The sequence below is a fragment of the Zea mays genome, chromosome 4, assembly GCF_902167145.1.
Source record: "Zea mays cultivar B73 chromosome 4, Zm-B73-REFERENCE-NAM-5.0, whole genome shotgun sequence".
Lineage (NCBI taxonomy): Eukaryota > Viridiplantae > Streptophyta > Magnoliopsida > Poales > Poaceae > Zea > Zea mays.
The window spans coordinates 244,735,874-244,758,272 of record NC_050099.1 but is presented as its reverse complement, the minus strand read 5'-3'; the positions used below and the strand labels follow the sequence as shown (position 1 = coordinate 244,758,272).

Sequence of the window (22,399 nt, the reverse complement as noted above, 5' to 3'; positions counted from 1 at the left end):
CCCACGTGTTATATACAAAAAATTCCCCATACCACTACATAGCACACAAGGGATGAAAATAAATTTTGATGACATATAGAGAATTAGTCCAAAAAAAGGTGGACAAGTTGCCAGTTTATTGAGCTTTGTTGTTATAGCATTTTCCATTATGTTGCCACATGATTTATCTTTATCTGATGGAATACATAAGCGCGAGACCTATGACTTTCACATCTCGAACAATTGCGAGATACATGCACTTATTATTTCTTTTTATAATTAATGTTATATCAAAACGTCTAGAGCGCTAGTATTTTAGCTAGAGGCAGCTTGGTTTTTAAGAAACTGAATCCAGTTTCTATAAATTGTGTATAAACTAGTACTCTCTCTAGTGTACTATTAGTTGTCGTTTAAAACAACGACACAATCTCCAAAATATAATTTAACCAATATTTTTTTGTTAAAATATAAATAAACTCTTAATACATTTATATTTTTTTTTAAAAATACTTGTTAAGACAAATTGGTGTATATTTTTTTCGATAAAGGAAGCTTTATATTAAAGGTTACCAAGAGCGATACATCAAGAGGATACATAGTCTTGGTACACAAACTTCCGGCCTCTGCCTAATGCACATAGCCAAACTAAAAAAAACAAACAAACATAAACGCAGCAATTTTCCCAGTCTAGCGACAGTCAATCCGAAGACTAGATCGCCACCCATGCACCCGGGAAAAAAAGACCGTGGCCGTTCGCACCAAGAGTCGCGAACCCTCCACAACCAACGGTCGCAGCTCCTCTCGCTGAAGGATGGCCCAACTTGATAGCTTCTGTGACGCCAAATGGATAACCTGCAAAGGAGAACACAAGATTTTTTTCTCAAAAACTAAGTCATTTCTACAGATCCAGAGCGCCCAGCACAGCACGGCCGCTCCAAGTAGAAGCAATGGTTTCAGCACACTATTAAAACCTTGAAGCCAATCCCCAAACATATGGTCTACATTTTGTGGTTGGTTGATTCCGGTGGCCATCAGAAACACGCTCCAGACTGATCGAGCAAACCGACAATCAAAGAAGAGGTGTTGAATGGTCTCTTCCTTGTGACAAGAGGCGCATGACAAACTACCTTGCCAGTTTCGTTTAGCCAAATTGTCTTTTGTGAGGATTACGCCCTTACGTAAATACCATAGAAAAATTTTAAATTTCAGGGGAGCCTTTAGCTTCCAAAGCTCTTTATTAACATTAGGGATATTTCTGAGCATCAAAGCAGCGTAGTGCGATTTAACCGAGAATCTACCATTCATGGAAAGGGTCCAGCGGAAGGTGTCCTGTTCGTGGGACAGCTCCACACCTTGTATGCGTGACAAAAGAGAAAGCCAATCGATCAAATTGGCTCCAAATAACTGTCTCCGCCAGGAAAAGTTCGGAGGCGAAACGCTCAAGGCTTCTGATATTGAAATGAATTTTTTCCTCGCAATGTTATACAGGGCTGGATATTGGTCTTTTAAAGAGGACCCATCCAACCAGGCATCCTCCCAGAACCTCACTTGAGAGCCATCCTTTATGAGGAATGAGCCAAAACGGAGGAAGGTTAGCTTTACTTTCATTAAGCCTGACAAAAAATGGGAGTCACCAAGTTTCCACTGCACATGAGACAAAGGTTTTGAGCCAACATATTTATTACGCAGTAATTGTTGCCACATTCCATCTGAGGTGAGTAGCTTGTACAACCATTTACTGAGAAGGGCTGTATTCATCATATTCAGATCCAAGATACCAAGGCCCCCTTGATCCTGAGGTTGACATAGAATGTTCCATTTAGCAAGTCTATATTTCCTTTTGTTTTCATTCCCCTGCCAAAAGAACCTCGATCGAAAATAGTCTAACTTCTTAAGGACCCCTTTAGGTAGGGAGAAGAAGGACATCATATACATCGGTAGGCTACTAAGCACTGACTTAATCAAAGTCAGGCGTCCTCCGATAGACAAGTGCTTCCCTTTCCAACTGCTAAGTCTCTTCTCAAAGCGCTCTTCGACTTTAGCCCAGTCTCTATTTTTTAGCTTTCGGAAGTGGATTGGAATACCAAGGTAATTGATGGGGAGGTTACCCGGTTTACATCCAAAGAGTTCTGTATAAAGTTCTAAATTCTCCTGGGCAGCCCCAAAACAAAACACTTCACTCTTATGGAAGTTGATCTTTAGGCCTGAAGCTTGTTCAAATGCAAATAGAAGAAGCTTCATATTGCACGCTTTGTCCGGATCATGATCCATAAAGAGTATAGTATCATCTGCGTATTGGAGAATTGAGAGCCCGCCATCAACAAGGTGAGGGATCATTCCCACAACCTGCTCATCCGTTTTGGCCCTACTAATGAACACTTGTAGCATGTCTGCCATAATATTGAACAAGAGGGGAGATAAAGGATCCCCTTGTCGGAGTCCTTTTTTTGTTTGAAAGAAATCTCCGATATCGTCATTAACATTCACCGCTACACTTCCTCCCGAAATGAAGGTCTTAATCCAAGATATCCATTTGGACGAGAAACCCTTCATCCTGAGAGTTTGATATAAAAAAGGCCACCTCACCTTATCATAGGCTTTCTCAAAGTCAAGCTTAAGGATTACACCACTGAGTTTTTTCCGATGGAGTTCGTGTATTGTTTCATGAAGAATTACCACCCCTTCCAGGATATTACGACCTTTGATAAAGGCCGTCTGCGTCGGGCTAACAACCTTATCTGCTACTGAACCCAGCCTATTAGTGGTCACCTTGGTGAATATTTTATAGCTCACATTCAGAAGACAGATTGGCCTATATTGCTGAATAATATTTGCCTCTTGCACCTTAGGAATGAGGGTGATCACTCCAAAATTAAGGCTAAATAGAGGGAGGTCTCCCTTTGATAAATCCTTAAACATTTGCACTAGGTCGTCCTTGATGGTCTCCCAAAATTGTTGATAAATTTCAACTGGAAAACCATCCGGACCTGGAGCCTTATTGTGATTCATTGAAAAGATGGCCTCCTTTATTTCAGTTTCCGAAAAATTTGCCGTGAGTAAGCTATTTTCCTGACAAGAGACCTGTGGGATATCTTGATTAAAGGATTCATCTAAAGTGAAGGAGTTTTCCTCCGGCTCACCAAATAAACCTTTGTAAAACTCAGTGATAAACTTTTTAAGATTGTCGTGACCTTCTACTTTAGAATTGCCATTCTCAAGCGAGAAGATTCTCTTTTTTCTGTGTTTCCCATTGGCAATCATATGAAAGTATTTTGTGTTGTTATCTCCTAGGAGAACATCCTTTGTTTTTGCCCGTTGAAAATACTTGATCTCTTCCTCCCTGAGAAGTTTGGTCAACTGGTCACGCGAGTGAGTCAAGCAGACAAGCTCAGACTCATTCAGATCTCTTGTTTTAGCTTCAGTATCCAACGTGCAGATAATATTTTGGAGGTCTGATTTCCTTTTCTTATAATCCCCATTTGTTTGGGCCGCCCAACCTCGGAGGAACCGCCGTAATGCGCTCAGCTTATTATTCCATCTTTGCACCGAGTTACGACCCTTACATGTATTAGCCCAAATTTCCTTGATATGGTCCTGAAAACCTTCCCTTTGTAGCCAATTCAGTTCAAACTTGAATTTCTTCTTACTTCCAACGAAGGCAGGATAGCCAGTGTTAAGAAGCAAGGGGGTATGGTCGGATACGCCTCTATCTAAGGCTTGGAGTGTTACCAAAGGAAACTTAAATTCCCATTCTGTAGACATGAGTGCTCTATCGAGCTTTTCATAAGTAGGTATGGGGAGGGAATTTGCCCAGGTATATTGTCTACCTGTTAGGTCTATTTCTCTTAAATCCAAGCTATCTATCACAGCATTGAAGAGAAAAGGCCAGCGACCATTAAACCTGTCATTGTTTTTCTCCTTACTGCTTCTCATTATATTAAAATCCCCCCCAATGAGGAACGGAAGAGAAATCTGATGGCAAGCCCGAACAAGCTCCGTTAGAAAAGCTGATTTGAATTCTTCTTGAGCTGGGCCATACGCAACCATCAAAATCCATTTGAAGTTATCTGTTCTATTGCACAGATGGAATTTAATGTAAAATTTTCCTTCAGCGATAAGGGTTACATCAAAAGCATCCGCTCTAACTCCCAGAAGGATGCCACCAGATCTGCCCCTCGGTGGAAGACAGTGCCAGATAAAATCTACTCCACCAGACAGACGCGCCAAATTTGCAGTGGACATATCCTGCTTTCCGGTTTCCATTATCGCTAAGAAGTCTAGGTTGTGGTCCCTCACAGCCTCCGAAATGTAACGATATTTAGCCAAGTCTGAAAGACCTCTGCTATTCCAGAAAAAGCCCTTCATTAGGAAACATTCATTTTTTGTTTCGACATACCCCCACCATATTGGCTTTTATGATTTTTAGGGCGCTTTTTTGACTGTCTTGCAGATGCCATAAGATCACAAATTTTTGTGTCCAGGTCTACATCGTCAAAGTTCGCATCAGCTACATCCTTTAGTAGGTGAGTTAAGAGGTCATTGTTTATTTCATCAACCTCCTCATCACTCACCGAGCAAGAGTTACCTGTATTGCTCTCTTCCAAGCTGGGTGATTCAAGAGTAGTGTGTGAATTAGTAGCCTTCCTATCCAATTCCATTTTTTTAAACCATTGATCGATCTATTAACTGCAAACTCATCATCGCCCAACATGAATCCTATCTTTTTTAGCTTACTGGCACAAGAAAGATTTGACAGATCATTGATAGCAGTGACAGCCGAAGCTTGCTCCATACCTGACTGAAACGGCCCAATCGGAAGAGATGAAGTGGACACCGTGCGTAGCGCTTGACCAGCCGGCTTGAATCCACTCAAATCGCCATCAAGATTGCGACGAGAAGCCCTCTTCATAGCCTTCAAAGTAGAATCCTCATCTACATGAGTAGATCCATCTTTAGATAAGGCAATAAAGCGTGCACTTCTACGAACAAAAGCAGGTGAGTCTGAATTGTTTTTGTATAATGGAAAAAAATTCGAACCTTTCCCCGGAGGCATCAGTTTCTTCTCCGGTGGGATGGGCAATTTTACTTGCCCCGCCCCAATATGCAAACTGCGTTCAATCTTCCTTACATCATCCATCGGCTGGCCCTCCCTTTCAAATGCAAAACTCCTCTGTCCCTGGAATGCAGGCTGCAAAGAATATTCAGTCTGCATAGGAGGAGGATAAATTTCAAGAATGGGAGGGGGACAAACATGTACCATGGACCAGCAACATGCCGCTGGCATATTCATGGCCGTGTGTGCCGAAGTAAGCACAACAGACGGACCAACCCCCTTCTTGTTACTTACTAACTGCTCATCAGGAATATTCTGTAGCAAAAAGTTGCAGCCATTAGTGCTATCTGACCCAACAACAATATTCCTTTTGCCACAAGAAAATACTCCAGCAGAAAGTTGTGAGTAAATATTCTGCATTCTATGCTCCTGACATTACGTTTCAAAACTACGTAATAAAATTGTTATTTGTAGTTAAAATTTTATAAGTTTGACTCAAACCTTGTCCAAAACGACAACTAATCAGACACCGGAGGGAATATATTTGAAATCACCTCAGATTTTATAAATCAGTTTCTTAAGAATGGGTGCTTTCAACCAGGCCCTAAATAAAGCTCAGTATGTTCTTCTCAAAACACACTCAATTTTGTGTCCACTATTTTGAAACACAAAATATTCACGTAGAGTTTGTTTGTGCTCAGTAATACTAAACAACCAATTGGAACTCAGTCAGTTTCAATGAAAAAACCATATGCCGAAGACCTCGCGGTCGTGGATGGCGTAGCGACAATGCTGACGCCGAAGGACGGAGCTTTCGGGCGCAGCACCGACTGCCACCAATTCCTCGCCTCGCCTCGCATCTGCAAGATATTAGAATCCCGCCTGCGTCCTCCGCCTGAACGCAGAGCCTTCTATTGCGGCGCCGGCGCCGGCGCCACGACCCTTCTCCGCCAGTCCCCACTAGAGGGCTTAGAACTGCGTGGACCACCCGGCGCCTCTTGGCCTCTCTCGCTCCGTCCTTGCGGGCGCGACGACGGCCTCCGACAGCTCCGCAAAGTCATCCAAGCCTGGAACAGGTACACCAGTACTCTATCTGAGTTAGATTCCTATATATCGGTTTCTAATAGGTTAAATTGTTCACCAAACCATTTATTTCTCTCAAAACCTCCTCACATTTACCGCACCCCCTTTTAATCCACTATCTGCACACACTCTTAATCCGTTGTTAGTTCTCGTGGTTGGTTAGATGTGTGCAGTAAATACTATAACATGCTATTAGAACCATCGCTGATCTGTGTGTGGACTGCAGTTGACGAATAAATGTTGACTAAGTACTGATGAAGAGTAGTATTATCTTTTCTCTGCAACACTAATCAATTCTAAAATTTAAAATGAATACTGAAGAAAAAAATGTCATTTCTTTCTCACGAAACTTTGGATAAAGAACCGCATTAGTACTGTTGATGAATAGTAGTACTACCTCCATTCTCGAATACTTGTCGACCACTAGTTTATTTTCGAACTAAATTGCGACAAATAAAAAAGAACAAAGAGAGTATCATCTTTTATCTACAATACTAATCTATTCTAAAATTGAAAATGAATACTGAGAAAAATGCCATTTTTTTGTCACACGGAACTTTGGAGAGGGAACCACGTGTCATGTGGGGCCGCACCTACACGCGGGCCCGCGACGCCAGGAGGGCTGAGGCTAGGGCGTTTAAGGAAGGCGCCAGCAGCAGCACTACCAAGGAAGGTCCATCCAAGGAAAGTGGCTAGATTAGTGGCCAAATTGATAGGCCTTAATTAGAGGGGAGTTGGTTTCCAAATAAGTCATTTCCTAAATTAGGGTTTCCAAATAAGTCATTTCCTAAATTAGAAGTTACCTAGTTGGTCGGGCCAGTGGCCTATTTATATGGAACCATGAGGCAGTGAAAGGAATAAGAAATACATCAGCTTTATCTCCCATCTCCCTACACTCTCTCTAAAGCCTACGGCAGAGGATTACCTCGCCGGAGAAGACGGACAGCGGGTACGAGTTACGTAGCCGCGGTCCAGCTGCTCGAGGGGTTAACGCCCTTGACAACCTGGTATCACGATCCCGGCGATCCTCTTCCCAGTCCACCACTACGCCAGCCGCAGCACCAACATCACCGACGTCCTCTGTGGCGTCTTGCGTTCCAGCCATGGGCGATTCCAACGACTTCAAGGCCTTTGTCGAGGCTCTCAAGTCCCTGCAGGCGTCCGTCGCGGCCAACGCCCAAGCCATCGCCAGCCTCACAGCCGACCGCACGTCCGCCTCCGGCCACAAGATCGGCTACGGCGAGCACCATGGGGACCGGCCACCGAGGTTCCAAAAGCTGGACTTTCCCCGGTACGATGGTAAAACCGATCCTCTCATCTTCATCAACCGCTGCGAATCCTACTTCCATCAGCAGCGCATCATGGAGGAGGAGAAGGTCTGGATGGCATCCTACAACTTGGAGCACGGGGCGCAGATGTGGTATATCCAGGTCCAGACGGACGAGGGTGCTCCATCGTGGCGCAGGTTCAAGAAGTTGCTCAATCTGCGCTACGGTCCTCCTCTCCGCGCTGCGCCTCTCTTCGAGCTGGCTGATTGCCGCCGCACGGGGTCTGTCGCGGACTATCAGGACCGCTTCCAGGCGCTCCTTCCACATGCAGGACCCCTCGACGAGGCACAACGGGTCCAACTGTTCACGGGGGGTCTCCGTCCCCCGCTCAGCCTTGACGTCCAGGTACACAACCCGCAGTCCTTGGCGGCTGCCATGAGCCTGGCGCGCCAGCTGGAGCTTCGGGAACAATATACATCGCCGCCTCCCAAGGGCGCCACCCGTGGTCTGCTGCCAACCCCTGCACCGCGTCTAGCTCTGCCTGCCCCGCCGGCTGAGAAGGCAGCCACGCCCGCGGTCATGGCAGATGGGCGCAAACGCCTATCCATGCAGGAGCAAGAGGAGCGCCGTCGGCAAGGCCTCTGCTTCAACTGCAACGAGCGCTACACACGGGGGCACAACCGCGTCTGTACGCGGATCTTCTACATCAACGGCGTCGAGTTGGACACCGCCGACGAGTCCGCCACAGGGGAGGACCCCGACACGGAGACACCGGTGTTCTCCCTTCACGCCGTCGCAGGGGTACTCGTCGGCAATACGGTACAACTGCAGGTGATCGTCGGCGCCGCTACTTTCGTCGCGCTCATCGACACAGGCTCCACACACAGCTTCATCGGGGAAACGGCTGCGCGACGCTCCGGGCTGACCATCCAGCCGCGGCCTCGACTCACGGCAACGGTGGCCAATGGGGAGCGTGTGGCCTGCCCGGGCGTTCTTCGCAACGCTCCGATCGACGTGGGCGGCATGGTATTCGGCGTCGACCTCTTCGTAATGCCCTTAGCGGGATACGACGTCGTCCTCGGCACGCACTGGATGGCCACGCTCGGGCCCATTGTATGGGACTTCACCGCCCGAACCATGGCATTCCAGTGGGAGGGTCGGGACGTCTGCTGGCGCGGTGTAGCACCTCCATCCACGCCGACTCTCCTAGCCGCCACAACCGACGACACCCTCATCGACGGGCTGCTACACGCCTTCGCCGATGTCTTCACCGAGCCGAGCGGACTACCTCCAGCACGCGGCCGCGAGCACCACATCGTCCTCAAGCCAGGCTCCTCCCCGGTGGCGGTGCGACCGTACAGGTACCCGGCGGCGCACAAGGACGAACTTGAGCGGCAGTGCGCCGCCATGATCGACCAGGGCATCGTCCGCCGCAGTGACTCGGCGTTCTCTTCCCCGGTCATCCTTGTCAAGAAGCTGGACGGGTCGTGGCGCTTCTGCGTCGACTACCGCGCGTTGAACGCGCTCACTGTCAAAGACGCGTTTCCGATTCCGGTCGTCGACGAGCTCCTCGACGAGCTCCATGGCGGGGTATCACCAAGTGCGGATGCGGCAGGAGGACGTCCATAAAACGGCGTTCCGCACCCACGACGGCCTCTACGAGTTCCTGGTGATGTCGTTCGGGCTGTGCAACGCCCCAGCCACATTCCAGGCTTTGATGAATGACGTCCTGCGCACCTACCTCCGCCGGTTTGTGCTTGTCTTCTTTGACGACATCTTGATATACAGCACCTCATGGGCGGACCACCTCCGGCACCTCCGCGTCGTCCTCAACACCCTGCGCCAGCACCGACTCTTTGTCAAGAGGTCCAAGTGCTCCTTTGGTGTTGACTCCGTCGCCTACCTCGGCCACGTCATTTCAGCGGCTGGTGTCGCTATGGATCCCGCGAAGGTCCAGGCCATCCACGACTGGCCCCAACCTCGTTCGGCGCGCGCCGTGCGGGGCTTCCTCGGTCTGGCAGGCTACTATCGCAAGTTCGTCCACAACTACGGCGCCATTGCAGCACCCCTCACAGCACTCCTGAAGAAAGAGGGGTTCGTGTGGTCCGACGAGGCCAGCACCGCTTTTCGTGCCCTCAAAAGGGCAGTGACGACAGCACCGGTGTTGACATTACCGGACTTCACCAAGCCCTTCATCGTGGAGTGCGACGCGTCCACCTATGGCTTCGGGGCGGTGCTCATACAGGAGGCTCATCCGCTCGCCTTCTTCAGTCGACCGGTGGCGCCCCGCCATCGCTCCCTAGCGGCCTATGAGCGCGAACTCATCGGGCTCGTGCTTGCCGTACGCCATTGGAGGCCGTACCTATGGGGGCGACGCTTCGTCGTCAAGACAGACCACTACAGCCTCAAGTACCTCCTCGATCAGCGCCTGGCGACCATTCCACAGCATCATTGGGTGGGTAAGCTCCTCGGGTTTAGAGATGGCAATGGGTAAATACCCACCGGGTATTACTACCCCATACCCATACCCACGACACAAAAATAACCCCACCGGGTTACCCATATACGCTGGCGGGTATGGATTTACCCCCATACCCATACCCATGTGGGTATGGGTTACCCATCGGGTCACCCGTACCCACAAAAATTAAACAACTATCAAAATATTATACTATACAAATGGCAAGTATATCCATATAAATACCATTACAAAATTTTCTAGCATCATTTAACCATCCATTCAACACACCAAAGATAATTGGATAAAGTAGTAACACTATGATAGTACTACATAGCACATTACATGTTCCATTACATAGTCATTAAATTGTTGTTAAATAGTAAAAAAGTTGGATGACTGAAGTCCAAGTTCATGCTTCAGATAAGTTTATATTGGGTATTTTATACCCACGGGTTAACGGGTATGGGTGAAGGCGGAACGTTCTAATACCCGTTTACCCATTGGGTGAAGATTTTTGCCCAATAACAGACCCACGGGTAGAATATTTAGCCCACATATATACCCTAATGGAGTAAATACCCATCGGGTATCGGGTCGCGGGTACCCATTGCCATCTCTACTCGGGTTCGACTTCTCCGTCGAGTACAAGTCAGGAGCAACGAACACGGTGGCCGACGCGCTCTCACGCCGCGACACCGAAGAGGACGGCACGGGGACTCTCCAGGCAATCTCAGCTCCCCGCTTCGACTTCATCAGCCGCCTCCGACACGCCCAGGCTACTGAGCCCGCTCTGGCTGCCATCCACGACGAAGTCAGGGTGGGCACACGCACTGATCCATGGGCGGTGGTCGACGACATGGTTCTCTATGACAGGCGCCTATACATCCCACCGGCCTCGCCACTTCTGCAGGAGATTGTGGCGGCTGTCCATAATGATGGACATGAGGGCGTCCAGCGCACACTACACCGCCTCCGTCGTGACTTCCATTTTCCCAACATGCGGAGTCTGGTGCAGGACTTCGTCCGGGCATGTCCCACTTGTCAGCGGTACAAGTCGGAGCATCTTCACCCGACAGGTCTCCTCATGCCACTACCGATTCCCACCGTCGTTTGGGCAGACATCGGTCTCGACTTCATTGAAGCACTTCCCCGTGTCAACGGGAAGTCGGTGATCCTCTCCGTCGTCGACCGCTTCAGCAAGTATTGCCACTTCATCGCCCTCGGCCACCCATACACCGCCGAGTCGGTGGCGCAGGCCTTCTTCGCCGACATTGTACGCCTCCATGGTGTGCCGCAATCCATGGTGTCCGACCGCGACCCGGTGTTCACCTCGACGTTCTGGCGTGAGCTCATGCGGCTCATGGGCACTAAGCTGCACATGTCGTCCGCCTTCCACCCACATTCCGACGGCCAGACGGAGGCGGCCAACCGCGTCATCATTATGTACCTCCGCTGTTTCACAGGCGACCGTCCTCGACAATGGCTTCGCTGGCTGCCGTGGGCCGAATACGTGTACAACATGACATACCAGTCCTCGCTCCGGGAGACGCCATTCCGGGTGGTGTATGGTCGTGACCCGCCCTCCATCCGCTCTTATGAGCCTGGTGAAACAAGGGTGGATGCGGTCGCACGCAACATGGAGGAACGCGAGGCATTCCTGGCCGATGTGCGCTATCGCCTCGAGCAGGCCCAAGCGGTGCAGAAACGACACTACGACAAGCAACACCGGCCAGTGACATATGCAGTCGGCGACTGGGCACTCCTTCGACTTCGCCAGCGAGCTCCGTCCTCACTGCCACAACAGACATCGGGCAAACTAAAGCCCCGCTTCCTCGGGCCCTACCGCGTCATCGAGCTCATCACAAATGTCGCCGTTCGCCTGGAGCTACCACCACAGGCCCGCATTCATGACGTCTTCCACGTGGGCACCCTGAAGAAGTTTGTAGGGGCACCTCCATCCGCCCCACCGCCCCTACCCGACATCCATCATGGGGCGATTGTTCCAGAGCCGGCTCGGGTGGAACGCGCTCGCCTGGCACGGGGTGTTCAACAGGTGCTGGTCCAGTGGAGGGGCGAACCAGACACTTCGGCGACCTGGGAGGACCTCGACAAGTTTCGCGCTACATACCCAGATTTTCAGCTCGAGGACGAGCTGGACCTCGAGGGGGGAGAGATGTCATGTGGGGCCGCACCTACACGCGGGCCCGCGACGCCAGGAGGGCTGAGGCTAGGGCGTTTAAGGAAGGTGCCAGCAGCAGCACTACCAAGGAAGGTCCATCCAAGGAAAGTGGCTAGATTAGTGGCCAAATTGATAGGCCTTAATTAGAGGGGAGTTGGTTTCCAAATAAGTCATTTCCTAAATTAGGGTTTCCAAATAAGTCATTTCCTAAATTAGAAGTTACCTAGTTGGTCGGGCCAGTGGCCTATTTATATGGAACCATGAGGCAGTGAAAGGAATAAGAAATACATCAGCTTTATCTCCCATCTCCCTACACTCTCTCTAAAGCCTACGGCAGAGGATTACCTCGCCGGAGAAGACGGACAGCGGGTACGAGTTACATAGCCGCGGTCCAGCTGCTCGAGGGGTTAACGCCCTTGACACCACGTTACAACATATTAACTCAAGATAACTTCGCGATAAGGTAACACTAACAGAAAAAGAAAAGAAAAATAATCTTAAGATGAGCACTTTGATCAAGTGATGCTCATTGAATGCAATGTGAAGGTTCGATATCCCATCCAAATCCAAGCAACCGAAACCTATTTTAGGCTTACTGTTCCGATTATATACAGACAAAAAAACTGGCAGTGCCAAAATGAAGACGTCACAAATGGACTGCTTCAAACAATGGACATGAAATGTGTCTCAAATTAAGAGAAAGTGTATACAGATTATTGTTCCACCACTTTTTTGTTAGCCACCTCATGCACTGATATAGCATCGTTATTGTTGTGTTGTTCAGATACTCAAATTGCTCCTGCTATATTTATATACTGAACTACCCTACTACTACGACCGGTTACACATTCAGATAATTCTACCAAATTTTGTCCACATATGAATAGATATTACTGTTTCTATATGCCTATATCAATCATACCTCTTCCATGTTCGCAAACCAAGCAAAATCGATATTATTAACCCCGAAAAAAGATGATACAGATGAAAAAAATAGACAGGTATTTTCATGTGTTTTAGTGGCATGAGATTATCATTTGTTAAGAAAAACAGACAGGTATGTTAGCATTATCTGTTACTGAAATGTGCTCAACCAACTGCTGTAGCTGAAAATGGAGAAACATTAAATAAGTAAATCATCTTTATAATAATAACAAAAGAGAATGAATCAAAGCAAACATGTAGATTTTGTACATTGTACACAATTGTTGAGATATAAAACAATATTTTCAGCTCATGTGATGCTTTACAAATACTTGAATCCACGTGCTATAATATTTTCGAAACAATGGACTGATTTGCCATTCCATTCAAACCGGTTCTTGGATAGCTTGTGCTCTTTGGCAATGGCCTCCATAGTGGGTGATGGGCAGTCCACTCTTTTTTGGCATGACAGATGGATCCTGGGTCAGAGGATTGCAGACTTGGCCCCTCATGTTTTTAGTTTGGTTCCTAAAAGGCTGGTGAAGCGAAGGACAGTGGCTGATGCTCTGTGTAGCTCATCATGGATTGGGGATTTAAGGGGAGTGGTATCTTGGGAGGTCATTGCTGACTTCATTTTGCTGGCAGATGTTGTGGCTGATGTTGATCTTCAACCGGGAGTTCCAGATAAACATTATTGGAGGTTCTCTTCCAATGGTATCTATTCGGCCAAATCTGCTTATGAGATAATGTTCTGTGGTTCTACCTCCATGGCGGGCTTTGAGAGAGTGTGGAGCACCTGGGCGCCGCCGAAGTGTCAGTTTTTCCTCTGGTTGGTCCTACATAATAAATGTTGGACGGCTGACCGGCTCGCTAAGAGGGGTCTTCCCCATCCTAGTTCTTGCCCCTTATGTGACCAGGAAGGAGAGTCTATTCATCACTTGCTTGTTTCTTGTGTCCTCGCGAGGCAATTTTGGTATCTTCTTCTCCAGCGGGTCGGCCTGTCCGCACTCTCCCCCGGGACGGAAGATATCAATTTTGAAGCTTGGTGGAGTAGATCGGCTGAGGTTACTCCTAAGGACCTTAGAGATGGCCTTAACTCTTTGGTGATTCTTGGGGCTTGGACTATCTGGAGACACCGTAATGACTGTGTTTTCAATGGTGCTCAGCCTTCTATAGCTAGATTGCTTACCTCAACCAGTGATGAGTTCAATATGTGGTGTTTTGCGGGGGCCAAAGGCTTGACCCGTCTTTCGGACCTAGCTTTTGTGTTCAACCCCGGTTAGAAGGTGGTTATTATTACTAGTGTTGTTTGTGTGTGTGTTTGTGTGAGTGGTGTTTAGGTCATTGTAATTATCATCCATCTTTTAATGAAATGATACGCAGCTCTCCTGCGTGTTCGAGAAAAAAACTCAGCTACATCATTATTCTAAGGAATAAATCTAAAGACAGACATAATTACTTATGATAATTAAGGCACACCTTCGAGAAAGTTCTAGAAAGATCAACAATGTCAGGAAATAAACACACACCCTCCTGCAAAAAACGAAATTCCATCACAACTAAGAGTTTGTCCAACTGGGGAGTAGAGCCAGGAAAAAAAATCCCACGCCTTGCACTGAACAATCAACATTCAAGTAAGCTACAACTTTGCAATGCGGATCTTCAAGGTTGTCTTCAACCCATTCAGTTGACCCAATCTGGGGAGGAAAAGAGCCTTCAAATTATAGACAATAAAAGTAAAAAGTAAATGTGCTGACAATTAGATAGCACATGCAAAGTTGACCTGATCTAACAGCAAAAGAAAAAAAAGGTACTCCACAGTATAAGAGCATCTCCAAGAACGATGCTAAAAGACCCCGAAAAACCTTTTTTAGGGAGAAAGCTCGTTCTCCCTCCTCCAACAGCTCGTCCAAACTTCCCCCATATTTTCGCCGTCACGCATCCGAGCCGATTCATCCCGCAAATTTGCGCGAGGTGAAATCCCCCAATCCCTTCGCTGTCGCGCATATCACCTGTTTCCGGCGCCCATTTTCGCCCTCGCGCGCTTTTGTGTTGGTGTAGCCATGGCGGGAGAGGCCTGATCGGTGTCGTCGGAGGCGGCAGTGGCCACAAGGATGGCTGCGGCAGTGGCACCGGTCCGCCCTCGCATCTCGTCCAGTAGAGTCGGCTCCTTCATCCCTCCTCCCGTGCAGACGCACTCGGCAGCCAGCCACCAGCTCCCAGCCCCAGCAGCACCCAGCCCTCCGCCCGCTAGTAGCAGCGACAGTGCGTAGCCTTGCAGGCGCGCACAGCGCGGCCCCTGCCCTGCCTCGCCCCCTGCCCTGAGATAAGGATTGAATAGATAGCAGAGTTTATGTGAGTTGTGATTTAGTTCTAGAACTACTAGTTTTGTATTTCTTGATTGCTCCAGGTATTGATGCCCTTGCAGTTGCTTGTAGGAGGTGGATGGGATATTCTACACAGTCTGGTGGGGAGTAATGAATGGTTCATGGCACAGCCTGCTATCTCAGTTTCTGATAGTAGGGCCATTCTGCTGCTATGTCTACATGTTTTTTTTATGTGTCTTCATGTGCTGGGAAGATGAATTGGTAGGAGACTGACTTGTTTTCATGAACTAGGAAGTTGGACAAGTAGTAGGCCGACATGCCTTTATCCAAAGATCTTTTGTCTTTCATTTGTGTTAGAAACTAGCTACATGGTCGTTGCTTGAGATGTTAATATTACTAGCATGTCACACAATGTTCATAATGGATATCTCGATCAATCGTATGTTTATCTTTTACAGTTTGTGTGCCTCGATCAGGGACTGACGACAGTTGTTTGAAGCCATAATTGTCTGTTTATAGTTTCTAGCAAGGTCCAAAAATTTACCCCTGTTCTATGATTCAGACTTCAGAGGCTGGCGTAGCCATGGCACACTTAAATTCCTGGACTACCGTGTATACATGTTTTTTTCTCACTTCCTCCTGTGCTGGTTCGTAGCATTTTTACTTGGAAACGTTTTCTAGGATCCAGATTATCGTAGCTAGTTAGCTTTAGTTGTTTCAATTATTTTCAGTTCAATTGTTCGACTGCAACTGGAATGGTCTAGTAGTATGCGCATGTTGATTCAATAGCAGGAAAATAAACGCCTTGCATCTTGGGCCAGATTGGAGTTTTCAGCATTTGTTTAAGAAACTGTTGGAGTACTGTATACACTATAATTTACCTCTAAATTTTTTTAGCCTTCCTCTAATAATTATTTTTGGGGGATATTTTTAGCTTTCTCTTAGAGTTGCTCTAAATGGACTAAATGCAGAAAAGTATCCAAAAACCACCTTATTCACATATATTGAATTGCAAGAACAACCTATCCCTATAATTATTTGTAAACTGAAAACTCACCTTTCTCACTATCAAACGTCTTAACCTCACGTGCAGGATGCGCGTCAGCTACTGGTTGCTGTGTCGAAGATAACAAATTTTCAAAGCTGTCGACCTCCAGGGATCCAAAAATCTCCCTCCCAGGTGGTGCTGCCTGCTGCGTGCAGGGGAGTGAGCGTGGCTGCGTGGGCACCCTCGGGGTCGGATCTGAAGAGGAAGAAGGCTGTCGCGCTGACCTCGACTCGATGACGGCCAGAAGATAACCGACGACATCGGACCGCATCCGCGCCTCCTCGAGAAGGGCGCCAACGTCATCCTTGCTAGCCACCTGGTGAGTCACCTCCCCACCATCATGTCGAAATAAATCTTTGACTCGTGGGTTCTGTGTTTTTTTAATTTTAGCCTACTTCAACGAACTAACTGGTGGTGGTTGTTGTTGTTGAAACGACGAATACAGAATTACAGATGCGATTGTGACTTGCATCATTGCATGCCGCCGCCATGGTCTCGCCCTCCCATCCCAGCGTGGGCGGCTGCCAACTCCCTCTTCCGCCGCCACCGCCGCCTGCAGCCCCTCCTCTTCCCGGCCGTCTCTCACTGCGACCACCTCCGCGTTCTGTCCCACTGCCTCGTGTCCGGCCTCGCCCGCAACCCCTTCGTTGCCTCCCGCCTTCTCCTCGCATCCTCCAGCCTCTCCCTCCCCTTCTCCCTCACCCTCCTCGCCTATCTCCCGGCCTCCTCGCTCTCATCGTTCTCCTTCAACTCGCTCATCCGCGCCTCCCCACCGCGCCTCGCGCTCCGCCTGTTTGACGAAATGCGCAGCCGAGGAGTCCCCACGGACCCCTACACCTTACCGCTCCTGATCAGCGCCTGTTCCTGCAGCGGTTTTACACTGTGCCAGTCTCTGCACGGGCAGGGCTTCCGTCTTGGCTACAATTGCCACGTATTCACCCAGACGGCGCTGTTGAACGCGTACCTCAAGTGCGGGTCGGTGGCCACCGCTTGCAGGGTGTTCGAGGAAATGCCGGTGAAGGATGTGGTTGCGTGGACCAGCATGGTGTCTGGTTATGTAGACTCCAGGATGTACTTAAAAGCCGTCGAGGTATTTAACGAGATGAGAGGTGCTGATGATCTTGTGTGGCCTAATGAGGCCACAGTGGTGTCACTTGCCACTGCCTGTGCTGGTCTGGGCTCGCTGGAGCATGCAAAGGGTCTGCATTCGTATGTGGAGAAGGCTGGGTTGGAGGACGAGTTAATTGTCAGGAATGCATTGGTTGACATGTATGGGAAGTGTGGCTGCATTGAGTCGGCACATAGATTGTTTTGTTTGATGCGTGAGAAGGACTTGCATTCATGGACAACAATGATTTCAGGGCTGTCTTCTCATGGACGCGGCGAAGAAGCGGTTGGTTTGTTCTTCAGCATGTGCGAGGAGGGAGTATTACCAGATTCGACCACTTTTATTGTGGTTCTGTCTGCCTGTAGCCATGCTGGACTAGTAGATGAGGGGATACATATCTTCAATTCCATGGAGAGTGAGCACAATGTCCCCCGGGACACCAAGCACTATGGTTGCATGGTGGATCTTTTCAGCAGAGCAGGGCTTGTTCGCCGTGCTTATGAATTCATTAGCATGATGCCTTTCGAACCAAACTTGGAGATTCTTGGGGCCCTGCTGAGTGCATGCAGTATCAATAATGAACTGGAGATTGGGGAGCTCGTGCTCAATAAGATTGACATGGTCTGCTCCTACAAAGGAGGTGCTGGTGTGCTTCTGTCAAATATATATGCTAACCAAAATCTGTGGCATGAAGTGGATACCATTAGAAGGAAGATAAGGACTGAAGCAATTGTCAGGAAGCCACCTGGTCATAGTTTGATTGCAGCAGAAGTTTCTTCCATGACTTTCTGATTGGTAATTGCATAGATTTGCTTTTAATGAAGCTGTGGTCCTGATTTTGCGAAGGTTAGGAACTTCTAAAAAGAATTATCCTATATTTGTACAATTGAACATTACTCTTATGTATACTAGAGTGCTAGATGATGATTACTCAATGTGTTGGTTCCTGATGACAGGAGGCTTGGGGTGTTTGCTTTCAACAATCCCTGTAGGCCAGTCGAAATGGAAGGTGTTATGAGGAGGGTGATCACTTCGGACAACATCTGCTTTGTAAATGCTGCGGTGTAAGTTTTTGCTGTACTGTAATATTTGATGATTTTAATTTTTAGCAGATGGAGAGGTCACATACGGTGCTTTATAGCACCTGTGTTTTGAAACAGTATGTGATGGAACACCACCAGAAAAAGGCTCCGGATCATGAATTTTCTTGTGCCTGAAAAACAGTAGAGAAACCAATTGATACTTCATACTTTACCTCTCTATGTTTTTGGCTTTCTAATAAAGTGACCTGTACCAAATGATTTGACAATAATATAGAAATATATCAATGTAGAAGAACAGTTTGATGTTAATTGAGTCCATGTATATAAATTTTCTTTGAGGGCTTTTCTCAAGTCACGTCTCATGACTTGACTATCAAATTGAACTTGATGAAATTGGTCGGTTTCAAGGGCATGACAATCTGTTGAGTTTTTTTTTTCCTTATTTGGTCAACCGAACAAATTTAATGGTCTAAAAAATGTTTGTGCAAGATATGATGGGTCTACCCACTGTGTCAATTTCAAATCAGAACTATAATTTTTTATAGCCTGCCCTGAGTAGAGTATGATAACTTATTCATGCCCCATGGTGCTGCCTCTTTTACTGGTTTAGCTATGAAATATCGTGAAGGTAGTGCAAATGTGCACTAGCTATGTCTATTTTTCCTACTATCTCGACTTTCATATTGTTGATATTGCTATGTTTTTTCTTCCCTATCTGTTTGAGGGTTGTAGCAGCATCAGTTGCTTGTAACCCTGGAAACCAAATGAAGCCTACTGTGCTTGGATTTTGGATCTTAAAAAATGGGATGGTTAGTTTCAGTAGTTTTAATTTGCAATCATAGCATTATGTTGAAACTCAGTTGCCAAAATGCTATCAAATTTGTGGCATTGTCAAAACAGCATCGGCTATGCCACAATATGCCATTTTGTCAATGCCAGAACTTTGGATGGCGTTGTGGCAATCAGGCCAGCAGCAAATTGCAATGCTTTGGTGGCAATTTTTCGTGGACTGGACTTTGTCCTTAAATCTTGCATAGCATCTGGTCATATCTGCAACTATTTGTGCAATGTTCCTATGTATTGAACAGACTATTTGTTTCATAAGAAAGGACATGTGATATTTTATTTTCCAACTTTCTTACACCTGATACCATAAAATATGTGGGGGTTTTATAGCTCACGATTCTTCATTAGTCATCTCCACCAGAAATGTATGAACTTCCATTAGAAGCCTACAACTTAGGTTCAGAGGTTTGGTAAATGATGCTTTTCTGTTTAGCTGTGGCTCCTGGTATTGGACAGGATGGGAAACTTGCAAAGAAATCTATCCTTTAATTCAACTGAGATATCTAACCTATTGTGATATTTCTTGTTTTAAGATGTCAAGATGCTCATGGTTGAAGTTGAGCTAGTCTGTTCGAAAATGAACGTTAGATACTTAGATTCGACTAATGGAAATACTCTTCTGTAAGCTTATATGATGAGTATATTGATTCTTTAGTCTAGTTATTGGTTTGCGAATGGCGTTTTTCAGTTGTCTCATAAGAAAACACAGCATTACTTTCTTTACATAGCAAGATCGCTCGATAGACTTGTCTGTACTCTGTTGAGGTAATAATCATCTCCTTGGTTAGCCAAGGAGGAGGTCCAAAGCTAGATTAGGCTTATTATCTATTCTTGATGCGAATGAAGTAGTTTTTTTAAGGTCAATGAAGTAGGGTTTGTGGAGCCTGATGAACTTGAGATGCAACTGAAATAGCCAACCTTTCATTTTGTTTGACAGTATGAGAATAATAGCATTTTAACCATGATATGAAATGATAGTATATCTAGAACCTGATAGCTGATGGTCCCATGGGAGTGTTTTGAGTTTGCAGCTGGCACTGAGGTTAATCTAATATTGCATTCGATCGGTTAACCTGCGATTGCCATGTCTATTTTTATTTGCTTATTACTTTTGGTACCTAAGGGCAGTTGTGTTTCTTCAGGCGATTGCCAAGAAGCTGGCTGAGCTTACAACGCTAACGGATGTCACAACCATCGTCGGCTAGGCTGGCTGACAAGATGAGCCACATTTGGACCGGTGGTGGCGCGAGCGAGCTTGGAGCTCTTGGAAGGCAAGGCGCTACCAGGTGTCCTTGTCCTTTTGTTTCGGACCATGGTGTAACACTGCAAAGCTTATGGTTTGTATTGGACTTGGGATAGGCTTGCCGTCGAGTTTTGGTAGATGAGTGGTGAATAAGCTTGATCTATACCACTGTTACCCCCTCACCTAAAAGAACTATACAACTGCTGTCGTTACCTCTCGTTGGCTACCATGGTGCACTGCCATCACTTGGATGACAAAATCGTCGCCATGCACTGATTCAATGCAATTTATTCCATGCCCATTAATCCCATGCCCTCGTTTAAATTGTTATAATTTTGATTATTCCGGAAAAAGATGCTTGTGGACGTAATTTTCCGAACCACTAGTAATTGTCCCATCAAAATCGAACTTTGCCACCATCTTATTATATTTGAGTCAACTTCGGTTCTTGTCCTTTTCATGACGCAGGCACAGTAAAAAAACAGGTAAAGCTCATGAGGAGCTGCCTAACCGGTGAAACAAACGAGGACATATTCTGAAAAGAGTTGATTAATCATGGTAAACTAGTGTATTATATGCGCCTATGCGCGCGTGACGAGCCACGATATAAAAACTTTTTATGAGCATGTCTAATTAGATATTGTGTCGCGATCATATATACATTAAGAGCAGTCATTATGGAGCACATAAATACACAAGTGCAAGACCCAACTTACTGTATTTCAGCAGCTATCAACTAAATTGAGACGATAATTCAAGCGCTTACACCAGTTGTAAACTGAGATTACAATGCATATTAAGTAGCATTAAAGTAACATATGTCAAGAGTTAATTAGAGGGGTCACATGAACATATACAGAGGTAGAAAGGCATCAGCAGTTGGGTTATATGTATACAAAAGCATTCTTGATTCAAAAGTGACGATGTCCTTCATAGGTATGCAAAAACAACTACCTGTACACAAATAAGAAGAGAAGATACTGATAGTCGCCTAGAGGGGGAGGTGAATAGGGCGAAACTGAAATTTACAAAATATAAACACAACTACAAGTCGGGTTAGCGTTAGAAATAAAAAACGGGTTTTCTTAGACTCTTCTCCACTTTCTTGATACTTTGGCACCACCAATTTGAGAAACGAGTGCATCCATGCTGAGGCACAATGGCAAGGAGGCCTAAATTGTGTAGCATGGACGTCCATATCTGCTGAGCGAACACGCAGGAGACAAGAATATGCTGGATGGTTTCCTCGGCCTGATCACACATAGGGCAAGCAACTGGATGGGGCAGACCTCTTTTTTGCAAGTCGATCAGCTGTCCAAACCCTGTTTTTGATTGCCAACCATACAAAGAATTTGCATCTTAAGGGGGCCCAGGTCTTCCAGACACGTCACCAAGGGCCAAAAGGGATAGAGCCAACAAAGAGAGCATCATAGGCCGATTTGTTACAATAAGTACCATGAGCAGAGAGGCGCCAGATGTGTTGGTCTGCGATGTCAGGTTGCAGAACTACCCCATCAACCAAGTTCCATAGCTGCAGATACTCTACTAGGATCGTTACAGACAATCCTCCCCGAATATCTGACACCCATTGACGATTTGTGAGCCCCTCAGCTACTGTTCTTCGCTTTAAAGCCCTTCTATTTGATTTCTCGGGACTAATTTTTAGCTCCTCCATTTATTCCATTATAGTTTCTATATTTAGCAATTTAGGGACTTAAATGTAATAAAATGGAGAAACTAAAAATTATTTCCTATGAACCAAACAGCCCCCTTACGTTGACTCCGAGTACTAGACACAGCCAAAAAGGTGCTGTTTCTCTGCACTGCCAAACTAATT

General features: G+C 46.8%; 2 protein-coding genes across 4 annotated transcripts; one reads left to right on the top strand and one right to left on the bottom strand.

Moving 5' to 3' along the window:
• Positions 1-512: 512 nt before the first annotated feature.
• On the bottom strand, positions 513-5,571 carry LOC103656025 (uncharacterized). Of its 2 annotated transcripts, none has more exons than XM_020552926.2 (4): positions 5,237-5,571; positions 5,017-5,167; positions 4,774-4,911; positions 513-831 (listed from the first exon to the last, which is right to left on the bottom strand). In XM_020552926.2, the coding sequence occupies exons 1-4, from the start codon at positions 5,450-5,452 to the stop codon at positions 689-691; spliced, it is 648 nt and encodes a 215-aa protein (XP_020408515.1). In that variant the 5' UTR covers positions 5,453-5,571; the 3' UTR covers positions 513-688. The 2 variants fall into 2 exon arrangements, with proteins under 2 accessions (XP_020408515.1, XP_008680897.2); XM_008682675.3 differs by having other exon boundaries at positions 5,017-5,155.
• A 7-nt stretch (positions 5,572-5,578) lies between these two features.
• LOC100193546 (Pentatricopeptide repeat-containing protein) lies at positions 5,579-20,872 on the top strand. 2 transcript variants are annotated; one of them, NM_001329449.1, is made up of 5 exons: positions 5,888-6,108; positions 16,368-16,641; positions 16,768-18,276; positions 18,387-18,494; positions 20,462-20,778. In NM_001329449.1, the coding sequence occupies exon 3, from the start codon at positions 16,801-16,803 to the stop codon at positions 18,220-18,222; it is 1,422 nt and encodes a 473-aa protein (NP_001316378.1). In that variant the 5' UTR covers positions 5,888-6,108; positions 16,368-16,641; positions 16,768-16,800; the 3' UTR covers positions 18,223-18,276; positions 18,387-18,494; positions 20,462-20,778. The 2 variants fall into 2 exon arrangements, with proteins under 2 accessions (XP_035822554.1, NP_001316378.1); XM_035966661.1 differs by having other exon boundaries at positions 5,579-6,108; positions 16,368-18,276; positions 20,462-20,872.
• Positions 20,873-22,399: the final 1,527 nt, after the last annotated feature.